Consider the following 18,829-nt stretch of genomic DNA (forward strand, 5'->3'; position numbering starts at 1 on the left):
ACTAATGCAACTAGAGCTACTTTTAACAGCCAGACACAACTACCAGCTGTTACTGTGTAAAAACATCAGCTGAGACAGGAGGTATTTCAGCATCATTTCAAAATACAGACTTTTATCAAAGCTAAATCTTTCCAAGTACCATTGCAGCATGCATACTGTTGGTTGGAAAACACAGTCTTACAACAAAAATCACACCCGAGGAAGAGGCAGTAACATCTTTAATTTAAACACAGAGCACATTGCAGCTCTCAAGGCCTGCTGTTTTACATAAACTAGAAAGACACATGACGCAACCCAACAGGTGGATCTCAAAACTCTCATGTTGATGATTAACAAATAAATGAACTAGTAATATACAAAAATGAGCAATGTGATGCTTATCTGTTTGTAGAATCTCACCTTTACATATTTGATCTATTTTAAAGTAGAAATGTTCATTTTCAGCAAGGGGAGCATGAATAAATGACCTACAGCATACTCTATGTACAATAAGGCAAAAATTCATGAAATCACAAAGTCAAAACAAGTAACACTGCAATTACAAAAGAAGCATTTGAGTGCAACTTAAAAATTACCGTAAATTATATAAAAAAAACTCCAGTCAATAACTCTGGCACTGCCAACAGTATATATATATTTATATAGCAATTTCATACAACTAAAAAAAATAAAATAAAATTCAAGTACCTCAGTAAAAAGTGTGTTTGACACAACAGTACAAGTGTTTTAAAACTAAAGTTCCTCAACATGCATCCAGTTAAAACACACTTCTGTTGGTTTGCCAGAACTTGAACTGTTTTGTGTGTGCGAAACATCATGAGATCTGGAGCCTGTTTACAAAAAATTATTTACTGCACATTTGAAAGGAAATCTGGCTATATACTGGCAAAAACTACAGCTGGTAGATGAAAAAACTAATCAAGTTATATCAACAGATTTCTCTGCATGATGACTCACTGACGGCATTTGATGTGTGAGATGGCACAAATAAACCTATAAAACATTACTTAAAAATATAAATCAATTTAAAAAACTAGAACAGCAGACACAGTGCAGATAACATTGTTTAAAGACCATTGTTCTGACTAAGCTTTTAATTGGTAGAGACTGAGAGGTACTGGGTATTGTGTAATTGTGCAAATGTGTGCACTTTGATTGGATTTTCCACATATTTACAATCAAGTCTAGGTTGAGTCTGTGTGTAATATGCAGAAGTAAATAACTCGCCTTTTGTCTTTAAAACAAGAGCCCTAAGAATACAAAAACACAGTTACAAACAGAAATTACTGTTCACTTCCCTTCTTTCCAATTGCAACTACTCCGAATGAGTAAACGACACGTGAACCTGTTCAAGGCATTGAAACACTGTAAACAAGACATTAAAATAAGCAATATAGATATTATTCCATTAATTTTCACCTTAAAATTGGAATAAAAGGCTGTTTGAGCCAAAAGATTTTGTAAAAATGAGTTCTTTGTTCAGAAAGAAGAATCCCAAGCAGAACTGAGCAGAAATCAAGGAGCATGTAGTGAGTAAATGATACAGCGGATACCCACGGCCTACATTTAATCATTTAATCACCCTACATTCAGGTATGTGCTGTTGTGTCTGCTGCTGTTCCGTGCCACAATCTCCTGGATGGAGATGTACGTCCCTGCCACAAAGCCCACAAAGCCAATGAGACTGATGGCGATGTTCTTGACCATCTCCCACAGCTTCATGTCTTCATTATGGAAGGTGATGATCTGAAGCAGGGGAGGGATGATGAGGGCCAGAGCGCTGCTGCTCACGGAGCCCACCAGAGAGATGACCAGGTCAAGCTCCGGGATCAATATGGCCAGAGCACCTGCGGTGAGACAGCAGAGGAACATCACGTTAAACTGCATGATGTTTGCATTGTAGAAGACGGTTGCAAGAGTGCATATTTTACCCCTAACATGTTTTGCAGTGAGCATCCTGTGATAGTATAGACTTTCCATAATATAACCCTAGCGAAAAATAAATATGCTTAATACATTTATTTCATGCTAAGTATACTACAAATATATTTACATATTCATGTACTTAATAAAATACCCTGCAATTGTACTTTTAGTATACTAAACTGCTATACTTAAAGTCTGCTAATTAAATGCACTTTAATTGTGCAGAAGTAGTGCATTAAATACCGATGTTATTCAAAGATCATACAATCCTCATCAAAAGTGACATTAAAACACATTTTAGATTAGTGTTAAGAAGTGCATTGTGCACAAGTAGTACGCCAAATAGTCTTGAGTTATCTGTCAGTAAATATGTTCATAGATTTGAACTATACTTGGTATGAAATAAATATATTTTACTAGGGGAGTCTGTGTGTATTTCAAGCTTTTTTATAATTCTTGTATTAAAATATCTGTTAATGGGGTGAGAAAAATAACTTAATTCAAAGGGAATACAAGGTTAGTTTTCTTGCCTCACTGGCAGATATTTTTTCTCATTTAAATCAAAAACTAACCAAATTTTTTATTTTTATTTATAAAACAAGACTTTACATCTCAAGCCATTTTGCTTGTCAAGTAAATGCATCTTGATTTAAGAATGTTTAGATATTTTTAATGGAAAATAGGACAAAAATACTATGGAAGAAAGCATTTTTTCTTTATGGCTATTATTGCCATTGTTTCATGCATCTACTTGAAAGTAAACTTTTGTAACTTATGTTTCTTGCAGCACGTCACAAGAAGGAAATACTAAAAACTAGGGCTGTCCCCTAATAGTTGACTACATGTTAGCTGACAAACGTCGACCATATCTGAATCAGTCGGTTGGTTGCAAAAAAAAAAAAAAAAAAAAAAACAGGAAGTAGCAAAGTCAAAAAAAAAAAAAAAAACACACAGAAATAATTGGTTACACTTTATTTTAAGGTGTCCTTGCTATGGTGTAATTATACATTTAAGTACTGTTACTGGGTCATGTGCATGTAATTATGCATAAATATTTGTGATTATAATAGTTAGTACATGTACGTAACGTGTAACAAGGACACTTTAAAATAAATTGTTACCAAAAAAATGTCTGCACACTTGTTTCTCAGACGCAAGGTCTTTACATAGTGTGTATAGGCCTAATAATACAGTAATTATTTTAAAGATATATATTTTAAATCCTAGCATACATTTTGCATTTTAAGCAATCAAATCCTTCTTAATATCTCCTTGCATCTCTTTATAAAGGTAAACAACATTATTTGATACATTTTCACAGCACCTCTAAAGTTCCGTAATGTGCTCCTTGGGAAAAAAGTAAGTCAAGCCCTGGAGAGGGAAAATGTAAAAAGCCAGAAGCCAATCATAATGCTGATGAGCGTATTTCATGTTGAGTAGAGGACAGTGGCCATGCTGCGCGCTGCTTTGGGAAGGAGTTATCTTGATCTGTCACTAAGGGGATTGAAGTGGGTACAGAAAGGCACTGTTCTCCACCAAAGTAGCCTCCGCTGATGTCCTCCGAACGTTCCTCTGTTTTTCACACTGTGCACGACGGGAATCTTCACACGTTCACATGGCAAATCCCTGTCTGTCACACATGAACACACAAATTCGAGTGCACACCCACTTCCTGTCACTTATTATTATTTCGTAGCGGTTGTCAGCTGTTCACTTTCTTCTCATTTGGCATGTAAGTCTTTTTGAAGCAGGATATCAGGCAAATCGACATTGAAAGGCTGATCTTTTGAACGCCATGCAACAAGCCACGTTCTCTTGAAGACATATTACAACATATTGTTTCGAAAGGCCAAATTTGAAGCCCAAAGAAGACAAACAGTCCAAAGGGGTTGAGATGTAGGTCACTTTGAAGATTTGTGCGGCAAACACCAAGCAGATTACAAAGCAGACACAGGGGACAGATGCCCCTCGGGGACCGAGAGCAGAACAAGGCTTTAAAAGCTATTGCAAAGTAAATTCACATTAAGGACATGTGCTGGATCAATTGATGGATCCTACGAAGCTCGGCTCTTCCAGTAAACTAAATTGTACAGGCGTCTATGAGTTCTCTGCCGGTGACTCATTTGTGGCTTACTGTGATGATGGAGGGCATGAATTTGCAGAAAGATTAGACACACATTACAGGAAGACTATTGTATGAGTCAATGACATGTCGCTAATTGTTTTATTCAGAAACAAATACAGTTTAAGCATATGCAATTACAATGACCTGAATAAAGCTATACTATTGTACGCATGCTTTTAATTTCCGAATTATTATTAAGGGAACAAAGTCAAATAATTCAGAGTTTTTATATCATAAAGAAAAATAAAAAATCCTCATTGTAATAGAAAAGTTAATCATGGCAAAAAAATTTCATAATTGTTTAGCAGAATCTTTTATAATTGTTTACTTTAGAAAAGAATACAAAAATGCTGATATTTGAGAAACATTTGTCTGCTCAAATTAAAGTCATGTGGTGCAACCAGAAAACCAACAAATAAATAAATAAATAAAAGAGGAAATTACATCACGTGTCAAGGTCAAAAAGTGCTCTGAAATATTTCATAACATGGCCAGGTTAGTTGAGGTTGTCATATATCATGTGGTACGACTTCCCAAAATGTGTGATATTTATGAAATCAATAATTATTTGATATTTGTTTAAAAAAAAAAAATCAAAAGAAAGAATAAAATGTGTAGACTGTAAAACATGTTATTAAGTTTTACATGATGGTTACACCACATTAAATTTTGAGTCATTAAATTAAAAACATTTCTTGAGAATGGTTTTCAAAACCATCTGAAAACCATCATAAATATATATAAAAAAAAAAAACACATTTTAAAATGAGTTTTACTCTAGAATTTAAAATACGCCTAATGGAAACACGTCAATTTCGCAAAAACGCCCATATATCGCAAACATTTTTTACACTCACATGTGGTGGTTTTTCAGGCAATGCGAAAAGGAATAATTCGCAGAACTGCAATGGAACCGTTTTTTTTTTCCCCCGCATTTACAGGTCACATGGCATATGTAAAAGTCATACGATCTTTCTTCAATGTACTATAACCTCCAAGAAACACTTCATACGTGGCCGCTCTCCAGTATAAGGGGCTTTCCCTACCATTAATGCTTAGACACTTTACACTGCACACGTCTGCGACGCAGTGTGTCTCTGATACGGACACTGAAGCTGACTGCAGGCACTCTAGTCAATGCTTGTGTTTATATGAGCTGCACTGAACACGTTTCTGAAGCGGCTCTCTGTGCTGTTTCTGTAAAGATACAAACATACGCCTCCTTTGAATAAATGTAGCCAAAATCCGCCAAAATCCCACCAAAATCCGTTGCAATGACTTATCGCGAGAGGCAAAAGCTTATTTTTTAGTCGCAAAACAACGATTAATGGAAACACCGTCGTTTTTTTATCGACATTTATAAAATATCGGCAAAGTTTTGCGCAAATCTGTAATGGAAACGTGCCTTGTGTCATTTATCAAAGCCAAACGGCTTTAGTAATATTGAGAAAACGTATCTGAAGAGGTCTGAGCTCCTCGGACATCTTGTCTATATTAGTTTTCAGTTGTCATCATTCAGCCTGAAAGATTTCACAGAGCACGTTTTAGACAACTGGAGCTCTACCGCCTTGTCCTCGCATCTCTGCTCAGTGTTTAGTAATTCATGTCCTTTCCCAAATTTCAGAGATCAAGGCCAGCGCTTTTTGCAGACGTCCACAGTCCTGTGACACTGGCGTCACATCCTAAACAAACCGTCCTTCACGAAATACACAGCTGTTCAAAAGTTTATATTTCAATAATAAATAAAATTCTTATTATAAAAAACTCTTAATCTAATCAATTAAACATCAATATTATCAAAAAATATAAAAAAAACTTAATATTGTGAAAAAATAATTGCAATTTAAAATAACAATTTTCTAATTTAATGTACTTTAAAATGAAATTTAATCCTGTGATGCAAAGCTGAATTTTCAGCATCATTACTCCAGTCTTCAATATGATAGTAAAGACTGATAGTAAAGACGTTGTTAGAAAAGATTTCTATTTTGAATAAATGCTGTTCTTTATCATTTTTTTATTCATTAAAGAATCCTGGAAAAAAAACATCACAGGTTCCAAATATTAAGCAGCAAAAACTTTCCAACACTGATAAGAAAATCATCATATTACAATGTTTCCAAAAGTGGTCATGCAACACTGATTTTTTCTGATCAAATAAATCCAGCATTGATGAGCATAAGAGACTTCTTTAAAAACACTACAAATCTTACTGATCACAAACTTTTGAACATCAGTGTACACTGAAATGAGTGCAGAGAAAGATGATATTTGATCAGACAGACCTGTCCCTCGCGCTCATTAATTGGACGTCAGGCACATCCCCAACTGTGCTTTGAGGCAAACTGATTTATGTATAGAAGAATATGAGAGAAGCCCACTTTCAGACCTTTAGAGAAACTCAAAAAGTGTCAAGCAAAAAAAAGGTGTCAAACTACAGAGGATATAAAAGCTGTTGGCAACTGACATCATTTCCCATGAATCCTACTCAGCACAGTATCAAATTCATTATCAGATCCAGTGCATATCAAGCACATTTGCTATATGGTTTAAAATGGCATAAGCAGACAAGATATTTACTCTTGCTGAGTAAAAAGTGAGTGCCATGTGTAACCCGCCATAATGCTGCACTCAATGCAAGTCGATTTCTGCTGTTTTATAAGTTGAGTTGCTTATAAAATGAATAGCACACTTTTCCACAGCATGCAGCATAATATTAGGTGACTCAATGTTTAAAAATAAAATGTACGTTATTAGTAAAATAATATAAATTATGCTATTTAAATATTATTTGTTCATCTGTTCATGCATCAAGCCCAGAATCACTGATACCAATACAGATAACACTATTAGGATTTTTTTTTTTTTACGTTCGTTAGGATAGAATGAGCAATTGTAACATTTCATATATTTAAAAACCAACATTTATAACATTTTAAGGCCTAAACTGCAAATTATTTATTACTAATAATATAAATATGATTTACACAAAGTTTGGGATTAGTAAGATTTTTTAAAATGTTTTTAATTTTCCCTCAGGCTGGTTTTCTTGAGCAAAAACACTGTAAAAACTGAAATAAAATTTAAAATAGCTTTTCTATTTTAACATTTTTCGCCATCATCACTTTCGTCTTCAGTGTCACATGATCCTTCAGAAATAATTCTAATATGATTATTTTCTGCTCAAGAAACATTCCTCATTAATATCAATGTTGTGCTGCTAATCTTTTTTTTTTGGGGGGGGGGGGGGGTATTGCAATAAAATAAATATGTACACATTTTTACTATCACTTTTGATAAACTGAATACAGAGGTATTAATTTCTTTAAAAAAGAACTGTAGCATTTATTCATGGAAAATTGGCATTTATTTATTCCAGAAAATTATCAGTCTTAGAGCAACTTCATTTAAATGGACTTAAACATAACAAACACATTATAATGTCTAGTTTTGGGTAGCTTTGCCTTTCTTTAATGTAAAATATCTCTAGCTGACGCTTTAGTCAAAAACAGAATTGATTCACTTCAACATCATCAATACTTCAGGATGTCTCCACCCAGCCAAATATTTCCTTTATACTCATGAGCACATTTAGAGGAGGTGATTATCAACCAACAGCCTGTCTGGAGATGAATAGCCTTGGTGGTAACATTACGAGATCCTTGGCTTTTTGTTGCAATTACAATGCAAACGACACTACAGGAGCAGGAAAGAGCTCAAGCCAACAATATTCAAGGCTATATAAATGTTACATATCCATAGTCTCTTAATTACCAGACGCAGTGAACTTCAGGGATGCATTTCACAGCTGTAAACACCGAAGACATACAGGCATATCTGCACTTCCCAGCACTCAGAGACAACAGCAGACTCTGGGTCAGAGCGAGGGAGTCCACATTAAGCCTTGCGCCTTTGACAACACTTCTTTTGAAAATATTCCCGGCTCTGATTAGCAGAACATTGGTTTGTTGAAGTTGGGAAATGGCCAGGCTAATTTGTTTATTTCAAGCTTTGAAAGTGTCTGCGTGTTCGGACCACACAACTGAGATAATTTAATAACAATCCAATTTGCATTGACGCACAGGGCAAATCCCCTTCTGCCATGTGAAGATTTCTAGAGGCGGACTGTGACAAAACTACAGAGGGGAGCGCAGACGCTGCGACAAATTACCCATTTTTCCCTTGTGAACAATTCTTGACTGTCAGACAATGACTGTTTGAAATATAAATAGAGGCTCATCATGGGTTCATTGTCAGGAGACGGACACGGCGGCCTGTATTTGAGCAGTAATGGATGTTTGCGTCAATGAAAAGTATCTTGAAACGCACTGCGAATCTCCATTGACAAAATATCCCCAAAAATGGTCAATCGTCTGAAGATCACAAACAGTAGTCAACTGCTGTTGTACGCAACACAGGCCTGCATCTCTTTAATGAAAGTTTGATGCTGGCGATGTGATCCGGATGACACACTGCTTACGCATCACATCAGAAGTCACACTAACGTTTTAACATGTGCTCCAGCATTTATAGAAATCGTGCTGTTCTATATTACGCATCAAAAGCAAATAAACCGTCGCCTATTACGTTATTTCAGACTGGCTGCACAAAAAGATCATTCTAGTGTGAGGAAAATGTATGTCAAGGCCTTTGCCCATTCTTGCAAAAATAAAGAGAAATAAATACATGCATATTGTCAGTAACAAGTCCATTGAGATGTTCCCAATGAATCCTTTCAGTCCATTTAAGAAGGCCTTGTTGTCAGTGGCCATTATACAAAATTAATAAGTTCATCTCAGACATATCAGTCACAGAGCAGCTGTTTATTTCTCAGCAGCATTTCAAAACGAGCAACTATTAAACTGTCAGAAGCACATGGAATATGTTGTTTGGGATAAAAGAGCCTTCAAAGGTGGGATGAGACACAACATAACGCCTCATTAAAACGTCTAGGACAGTTAGTGTCATAAACACAGTGGTATTAGCTGTGAAACATAGTGTGTTTGAGCCTCTCTTATGGCACTATGGTCAGAATGAGAGGAGATAATGAAGCTGAGACTATAATGTCATTATAAATTAAATAATGAGTTGCATTTTAGCTTCAAAAATACTCCAGGTACACAATCACAGATCTGCATAGTACCATCTCATCGATGCATATGTGAAAAAAGTTTAGTGAATCTAAATATTTATCATCAAAATAAGACTCATATGCTCAGCAGCCAGCATTTGTGAGGATGCTCATGCATGTCATTTATTTGGACAAGTTTTGGCAGATTTTAACCTCTCTAAAATTGCAATTTAAGAATTTTCTGGTTTTTATCTTTTTAAGACTTTTTGCTTTTTTTTATTGATGAGGTTAGTAGAAAAAGAACATTTCTAAATGATAGGATAAAGAGGGTGAAGTTTTCAGGAGGTGACACAGACTGGACTAAACTCGTGCATGAGCATCCAGGCTCAACTTGCTGTAACACATGCAATAACCGCTAGGTCGTAGCTCTCAAATGAACTTTTTATCTTTGCAAATGCAAAGCAATTTCCGCCTAAAGAAAATTTTCACAGGTTTAGTTTAAAGGAGGGGCTTATACAGTGCCCTAAACAGAATTGTATTGTTGTGCCCCCTCCCCCAAATATTATGGAAGTTTAAAAAAAAAACCTACTATAGGGGTCAAAATAGAACTTTAAAAAATATATTAAAAAAAAAAAAAAAATTGAAATTCAATTGTATTATTTGGCATTAGTAATATGCAGTGTACATATTTTTTTTTTTTTTGCATTACATTATGGATTTTAACAGTGTTATTCAATAAAACCATAGGATTATTATCAATCAATCAATCAATCAACCAATCATTATTGCCTAGTTGTTTTTATATAATCCATTTGGGTGAAGGGAACATGTAAACTATTACAGTTTTTTTTAACTGCTTACACACGTCTTTACTTGTGACAAATTTCTTAATTCTCACACTTAAACACCAGAAGCACACACCAAATCTGCAAAACCATACACTAATTCTCAGCCTTTGACTCAGGTTTCAATTTCATGAAATACTTTTTGCAAAGCACAACACACAATTCTCCATGTAACACACAAAAATCTAACAGAAAGTATCTTGATGTCCTTTTTTAAACACAGCCAATCAAAATGCCACACTAATTCATCAGTGCCTCACACTAACTCCTCACATGTGCTTTACTAAACACCAACCAATCATGGCTTTAGAATAGGCCTATGAGTACACATCTACACATGGTTGATGCATTTCTTTTCTTTTGTACTGTATAATACTGTATTCACAACCACAAAAGCTCATTATTCTTACTCTTAAAATAGATTTTTCCCTCCAAATCGTGTAGCCATGATAATAACCGTCTGACTGTACATTATCCCTCACTTAACAGGTGAAAAATGTTAAGTACAAATATATACACTAAAAGGTCATGATAAGTGGGTCTCTATAAATGATTAAAGGTCAGATCGTCACGTGAGCGGAGAACAAGGCATCACGCGAGTCTGTAAAAGTAGTTCTGAAGACCTTCACTCTTTACTGGATGGCATTTTCAAAGACCTTTGGAGCCGCATGGTTCAGGTGCCTCCTTTTGTTTCAGCAGGACCGAAGCAAGCAGGTTTGGAGCCTCCCTGGGGCTGCGGGAGGTCAATTTCAGCAGCTCCTGAGGTAAAGCAGAGGAACACGGCGCAGTCAGAATGCCCTGGTGCTCATGTGTCAGCGTGCTGTCAGCCATAGCACTGCACTCCCGGAAAAAGTACAGGACCAGAGGGGGCTCACGCACTGTCCATTCCACTTTCCATTAAGAGCGCACACAGGCACGCTCGCACCCTTGGAAACAGTAATCCTGCTCTCCTCTTTGCCCAGCTTTGATGTGCTCGTCTGTGAAGTTGATTTCGAACAGGCACTGTGAGCACGGAGGCTTTATAGGAAGTATAAAATGCATTAATTTCTCGTTTCTATGTGTCACACACCCACTTCATTCCTACAGCTTTCTCCAGGACAAATTCTGAATTGAACCACTGGGGAGCAAAGCAAACTGAGGAACTTTCTGCACTTAATTCAAATGAAAGACAGACAGCTTCCTCGCCTCAATAAATCAAAGCAAGAGACAATACTGTGACACTTACAGAATGAAACAACTCAGAACGCTAAGCTGTAACGGCGCTGTTTGAATGCACAATGCCTTTAAACAGAATTAAAGACTGAAAGGATTTCTAACTCTGAAGAGCTGTGTTGCTGTGAATTAGTCATCATCTAGTATAGCATGATTTGTACAGGATGCTTTTTTTCTGAGTATTGCAGATGGCATATGTATGAGGAGGAAATGTATGTCACAGTATGAATGGAGCATGTATTTTAACAGAGTAACTTGTATGTGCCTGCCACGTGCATACCAAGTGCTGGTAAGGACTAGACAGGAACGATAATGTCACATCTCAAGTTGCATGTGCATGCATGCTGACATATACAAGAAGATTTTGTTTTTGTTCCTTTTAACATTTAGGGAAATTGTTTTTTTGTAGGTTTATAGCATGTGACACACTAATTACATGCTGACAATGTCATAACAATAGCTTTACACCAAAAAAAAAGAAAAGAAAAGTGTCCTTGATCCATTTTTTATTCATTATTCATCCCTAATTTTTATGGTCCATTTCACTGCCACGCTTGGCTGCCGCAGGACAATACCTCTTAAATTTCTTAAATAATTTTATTTATTTTAAACATCGGATATTAAACTTTATGAGAGAGAGAGTTCTTGGGATTTAACTTTCTGTTTTGCCTTCAGCATATCTGCTGTTTTCAAACCAGGACACTTTATCCTCTATACATCCCCTCCCAAACACAGTGAAACAAACTGTGAGATGCATGTGTTTTGACAATCACATGCTAAAATAAATCAGATGAATGCATAGTTTTTCAGACCACATAAAGTTAAGTTTTAAATGCAACATACTCAGTGGCTTTGTTCTAAATCCTTTTTATCATCATAAGCTCCTTAAAGGGATAGTATGGGATAAAATTTCCGCCTAAAGTATTGCAGTTATGGATAAAAAAAATAAAAAAAAATCAAAATTTAAAAACGCAAGTAAAAATATATTGCACAAAAAGTAAACATTTTAGATCCGTGATATTCCTGAAAACTTTGCTTTCATTTTAAAATTTTGTGCAATATATTTTTACTTGCATTATTAAATTTTGGTTTCATGCTTGTTATTTTTTTATCCATGACTGCAATACATTTGGCAGGAATTTGATCCCATAGGATAGTTCACCTAAAACTGAAAATTATGTCATCATTAACTTTAATTCAATCACATGTAATAAGTTATTATAAAAACTAATGTTTATTCATACTGTAAAAATGAAATTGGTCTTGGAGCCCACTGAGTTTTATTGTTTGGAAAAACAGTTTGGTACAAAGCCCCACAAATGACATGAATTAACTACATTAAAACAAGTAACAAATAAGTACATCATGGCCATGATTTACCAAAAACAAGGGAACATACTAATAATCACCATTTATACAAGCTACATTTTTGCACGTCAAGTTCGGCAAACCTTCAGCAAATCATATTCTTTTGAGTTGCACAGAAGAAACTCCTAAACAGGCTTATAGCTATCATGTCTTCTTTAAAAGAAGGAAATCCCAGAATGTACTGCAACAACCGAAATAAAAGCAAAATGTCCAAGATAGTGAAACATCTGAGTTTGTTTCTTCATTGGAACAGGTTTGGAAGTGTTATGGATTATGGAATTGTATTTTGGTCAAAGCAATGGTAAAAGTTCAAATGTTTTACAATGGATTTGTTTCTTACAAACACTCAGCTTTTTACTTTATGAGATGTTAACTGATGGACTGGAGTGGTGTGGATTACTTGTGGATGTTTGGACTCTTAATCTGACGGCACCCATTCACTGCAGAGGATCCACTGGTGAGCAAGTGATGTAATGCTACATTCCTCCAAATCTGTTCTGATGAAGAGACAAACTCATCTACATCTTGGATTGCCTGAGGGTGAGTACATTCACATTTGGGGTGAACTGTTCCTTTAAGTCTACTGTACAGTATGTTTCACACGAGTTGCTGCTCGTGTAGAGCATTTAATTTCATTTATGAGGTTGTTTCAGTGATGATGTTGGCAGCAGGACAGCACACCTGTAGCTCAATAGTTTTTGTAACAGTGTTGTGTACCCTTCATAATAGCTTTGTTGCATGATCTGACGTCTACACACTGTGCTCTTTTCTTCAACCTCAATAAAGAAAAAAACATTAATAAGGCTGACAACAGATGAACAGCACAACAACAACTTTCATAAGACCTCATTAGTCTGAAAGCAAACAAAAATGAAAAAAAATTTACAAAAAAAGTTCATTCATCATCAGCCAAAGAACAATGCAATACCATCTCGCTCAGAGGTAGAGCATTGCGTTAGGAGCGCAAAAGGTTGTGGGTTCAATTCCCAGAGAACACACATATTAATAAAAAAAAAAAAAAAGCATAGCCTGAATGCACTGTAAGTCGCTTTGGATAAAAGCGTCTGCTAAATGTAAATGTAAGGTAAACTAGGGATTTTAACATCCTTTCAGGACAAACGCTACATTAATCTAATGTTCCTTAACATATTGCCTTAAATATAGCAGGAGCTCACTTCTTAGTGACTTTGAAAGGACGGATGATAGCCTTATCTTTATGATACACATGTCTGTTTTTGTTGAGTGACTGTAAAAGATTTCGTGATTTCAAGAACCACCACTTAACTGCTGCATGTTTTATAACAGCAGTCAGATCAAGTATCCTTCAGTTGAGACACTGGCAAACAGATGAAGCACATCATGGCCGTGGTCTCTTCTCAATCTGATAGCTTTAAACTCGATTGACTTCTTAGCGGCGATGTGATGAACATGCGCTACTTTTTTGTCCATCTCCTGCTGTGCACTTCCACGGCCTTTGGGGTCTATCTAAGGACTGTATACAGCTGGGGTGATGGAGGAGTGTGGAGGGATGCGCAGATCTATTTGCTACACAGTCCCTGCTGACACACCAATTACAGTCCAGAGGATCCCTGCCCAGCCTCAACATCAAAAAACCTTGAGAAGCTCTCATTAGTTTCTGAAGTGAACAAGTTGATCGACAGTTTCAATCTTTCAGAAAGAGGCCATGTGAGGAGAGGAAAGTAATAGTTTCTTAGTTTCCTTTGGTCTGTTTCGCTGGGCAATACGGGACAAATGAGCCAAAAGTTAATGCAATGTCACATCTGGGGCCATTTGTGTTATGAAGTACATAATGATCTCTCTACAAAAACGAATATGCTTGTGTTGTAGTTTAAAGAAGTGTTTCTAAAAAAAAAAAATCATTAAAATATGTTCTAGTCAAACTCTGCACTAGAATGCAAGAATGCATTAAATTGTTCAAAGTAACAGTGAAAACATTTAAAATGTTACAAAAGATTTTTATTTCAAAAAAATGCTGGTCTTTTGAACTTTTGAAGAATCCTGAAAAAAAAAGGAAATGTAACTGTTTTCAACTGATAAATATAAGAAATGTTTCTTTAGCAGCAAATTAACATATATATTCTAATATAAAACAACTACTTAAAAATTTTAATTATATTACAGTCAAATAAATGCAGCCTTGCTAAGAATAAGAGACTACTTCCAAAAACATTTCAAAATCTTATTTTTTAACCAAGTTTTGATATTATATTATTAAACAGGATGGAATGTTTGAGTGAAAGAAACCAACTGATAGCAGAAAACATCACAGAATTCATAAGATTAATTGTAAAAAAAGTGACGTGACATTCAGCCAAGTATGGTGACCCATACTCAGAATTCGTGCTCTGCATTTAACCCATCCGAAGTGCACACACACACACACACTGTGAACACACAACCCGGAGCAGTGGGCAGCCATTTTATGCTGCGGCGCCCGGGGATTTGGGGTTCGATGCCTTGCTCAAGGGCACCTAAGTCATGGTATTGAAGGTGGAGAGGGAACTATACATGCACTCCCCCCACCCACAATTCCTGCCGGCCCGAGACTCGAACTCACAACCCTTCGATTGGGAGTCCGACTCTCTAACCATTAGGCCACGACTTCCCACAAGTCGTTAAAAATGACTGTTAGTCTGTTAGTTACAGTGATATTAGAATAGACTAAAGAGCTGTTCACACCAAAGACAATAAATATAAAGTTTTAATTGTACCAATTCTATGAGAACAGGAAGTCTATGGTAACAACGACACACAGGAACAATAATGTTGGAATCACTTCCAGAAGAAAACAAACAAACAAACAAACAAACAAACAAAAAAAATACGCTGACAACCAATCAGAAACCAGATTTAGAAAATGCTAATGCAAACTGCAAAAGTAGCATTACAAATTAATGAAATAATTCGAAATTCATCCCTACATTACTGTAATTGAAATTACAAATTTTAAAACTATTAAAAATTGTTCCTCAGCTTTTCTTTTTCCCCTTTTATGAAAAGAGTGCTTCAGCAAAATATAGGCTAGGCATTGATTTATTTCCATGAAACATCAAAACTTCATGCAAGAAAGCAAGACATTTGCACCTCAAATGTATATTTCAATAACTACACAAGCCCTAAGAGGTTAATTAGCTCTTAGAGAGAATCGAATCGATCATGACATCAATAAGCCTTCGAAATACAGCCGGAACCAAACTATTCCGTGGTAAGAGGGACAAACTGACAATATAAATGCTGCTGGCTGCCCTTAACATCCACATTCAGCAACTGCTCTCATTCAGGAGATCACTTCCCTTAGCTATTGACTGAGTATCAGTCCTGATGTCACTTTTCCTTTGAATTTGCATGTCAATTAAATCATATTGTAAAGAATGATAGCCCTTAAAAGAGGAATTAGGAGAAAAGAGGAAAGCAGCATTTGCAAAGCGTTTATGTATTGGTAAGCTGGTATGCTTTCCTTTGAAGTCTGGTTTGAAATCAAACCACAACATGAGAGCCTGAAAAATGGCAAATATACTTCTTTAATCCGGTTTCATTTTTCTTTACACCAAAACCTAAAGCTGAACAGCTAAAACTAAGCACATAGAGGAAAATAAAACAGAACAGTTTCCTGACAGTCCAAAATGAGGATTATCAGAAATACTGAAGCAATTAAAATTGTTTAAAAAGAATATTGCAACACAGAAAAACTGTGCTATGGCTCATGAATTAATAAGAACTGATACAGCATGCAAAATAAACGTTATCAGTTCGTATCAGATGATTTTTGGAGTGAATTGGGATTTTACACTCTACAGATCGCTTTAAGGCATTTGAATCTTTAAACTGTTTGATTAGAAGCACTGAGCAATACGTCCTATTTCTGCAGCGTTTTAACTCGACAAACCAGGACAGTTTCCTACAATCTCGCATTTAAACAAGACGACTTCAATTCTTTTGTATTGTTAAAAGAATAGTTTGCCCAAAACTGAAATTTTTATGATAATTTACTCACTCTCTTGTCGTCCCAAACCGGTAGCCTATGATGTAGGCTACTTTTTTTTTGTAAAACATACACAGATTTGTAACACAAGAAGTTAACTGATGGACTGGAGTGGTGTGGATTATTGTGATGTCTTTATCAGCTGTTTGGACTCTCATCCTGACGGCACCCATTCACTGCAGAGCATCCATTGCTGAGCAAGTGATGTAATGCTAAATATCTCCAAATATGATGCAGAAACAAACACATCTATATCTTGGATGATCTGAATATCTAAGGTAAATTTTCAACAACTTTTAATTAATTTTTGGTTGAACTATTCTTTTAAAACGTGACAAATAATGTAGCCCTTGTGACAACTTTCCATTGGAACAACTAACCCACTCTCACCTACATATTTGGATTTTGTATGTTGATGTGTTTCTGGCAAGTATACATGTTTATGTTCTGTAACCGATCCCTACTTTTGAAGTGATGTCATTCTTTTGTGCAAACAGCACTATAAACTACACGTCAGTCAGCAGTGAAGCCCTCTAAGCATAAAGGATCTGTCCTCTTGCCGAACACAGTGTTCTTGTCTTCTGACGTTATTCTCTGCGACACATGCTTATTGCATCCGCACTATCAGCACAGCTCAGCCACTGCAGGCCTTTGATGGATTCTGCATACACTTGTGATCATACGAGGAGGAAGAAGAGCCTCAGCTCTGCGCACTAGATGAGGCCCTCTAGCTTCTCTCTGGAGATCTTCGAATCAGGTGTCACATGCTGCACACTCTTGGGTCTCTCTTCATCTCCAAGACAAAGGCACTGTCAACCACATCCTGTCTGCCCTCAATGAGGCAACGCGCAGAGTCTGCGGTGTTTGATTTTGGATTCAGAATTAAACACGGAAGGAACCGTGTTAATGCTACAGAGTGAATATTGATGCAAATTGCTGAGCAGACAGAAGGATGCTGTACTTTATTCTATGCTTACACTGAGATCATCCCAATGGACTGAAAACTTCCAGGACAGAAGTTGGAAAACACAAAGACTGAAGTATCGAGGGGTTGTCGCTATGAGAGAGTTCAATATATAGCAGATATAACATAGAAAAAAAAAAAAAAAAAAGTGTAATTTCTTTAATTTATTTCAATGATCTAAACATCTATCCTTAAAACAAGGCAAAATTTGCATATTGGTATTTTCAACAGTGTATATGTCATTAAGTTATATGTATTAAGTGTATTGTTTTTTTCCCCCCAATTTATTGAATGTTGCTCTTTTGTTTAAAATTTTTAACAAAATAACATTGACAATTATGCTATAAAAATACCAATTTTATGTATTATTTTAGTACTGTAAGTTTTTTTTTTTTGCGGTGATAATCAGACAAGAGGTACACATTATGACAGCGGTGACAGGAAGGACTGTCAGCTTAACTGTATTAAGCACAAGTGTATTTGTTGGCTCCAGAGCTTTGACCCGAAGTCAGTGGCATTCAAATGGAGGGCGAGATGAATGGCTAAAGACGTCTGGTAGCTGAAGACCGTCTGAACTAAATGGTTAGTGTAGCGTCCAGCACTCTGTCAATGTATAATTCGGAGGAAATGACAACAGATTGCGGTCAGCACAAGCTTTGATTAGGTACTCCTGGACATGTCCATTCGTAACACAGGGCGTGATGAACTGAGAAGGTGCTTTGATAGCACCTTTACCTCAGAGACTCGCATCCCGTGTGATTAATATTCAGAAAGCTGACCCACAATCACAAGTTTACACCCTGTAATTGATCTGCTAAATCACAACCCTGATTTTAACACGGAGAAACGATTTTTGGATGCTAGTTTATTCAGTCTTTGGGCTGTTTGATTTAATGCATATTTGAAACCAAAAAATTTGATATTACTTGGATTGGAATAAAATTAGTATTTTCAGTTTATTTATTTTTTTATAATAACCTATAACAACAGCTGGGTGCTATTGAACATTCCTGCTTCATAACTTGTCTTCCAGTGAAATGGGTGCAAAAGAAAGATTGAACTACACTTTTTGTTACAATTTTACCTTTTCAAGCCAAAGTCTCATTGTTAAGGCGCTTGCCTTGGATTGTTATGCACTCTCAGTTATGTGCTTTAAGCAATGAATAACAACAAAGGTTTTTATTCTTTTCATTTCATTTGAGATAAACGTGAACACCTCGTCTCACTGTGAACTGTCAGCATCTTCCTCTCTATTTGTTAGCTCTTTTATTAAAAGTGTAGTGTATAGAGCGATATGTTTCTAAGAAAGAAAAAA

General features: G+C 36.0%; 1 protein-coding gene across 2 annotated transcripts in view; it reads right to left on the reverse strand.

The window, feature by feature from the left end:
- Window positions 1–200: 200 nt before the first annotated feature.
- LOC109056996 (proton-coupled amino acid transporter 1-like) overlaps window positions 201–18,829 on the reverse strand; it is a 33,812-nt gene continuing 15,183 nt past the window's right edge. For both annotated transcript variants that reach the window (XM_042738586.1, XM_042738587.1), the window contains exon 12: window positions 201–1,847. In XM_042738586.1, the coding sequence (XP_042594520.1) occupies window positions 1,579–1,847 (269 nt within the window). In that variant the 3' untranslated portion in view covers window positions 201–1,578. The remainder of the gene's footprint in view (window positions 1,848–18,829) is intronic.

Source organism: Cyprinus carpio, chromosome B14 (assembly GCF_018340385.1).
Source record: "Cyprinus carpio isolate SPL01 chromosome B14, ASM1834038v1, whole genome shotgun sequence".
In the NCBI taxonomy this organism is placed as follows: Eukaryota; Metazoa; Chordata; class Actinopteri; order Cypriniformes; family Cyprinidae; genus Cyprinus; species Cyprinus carpio.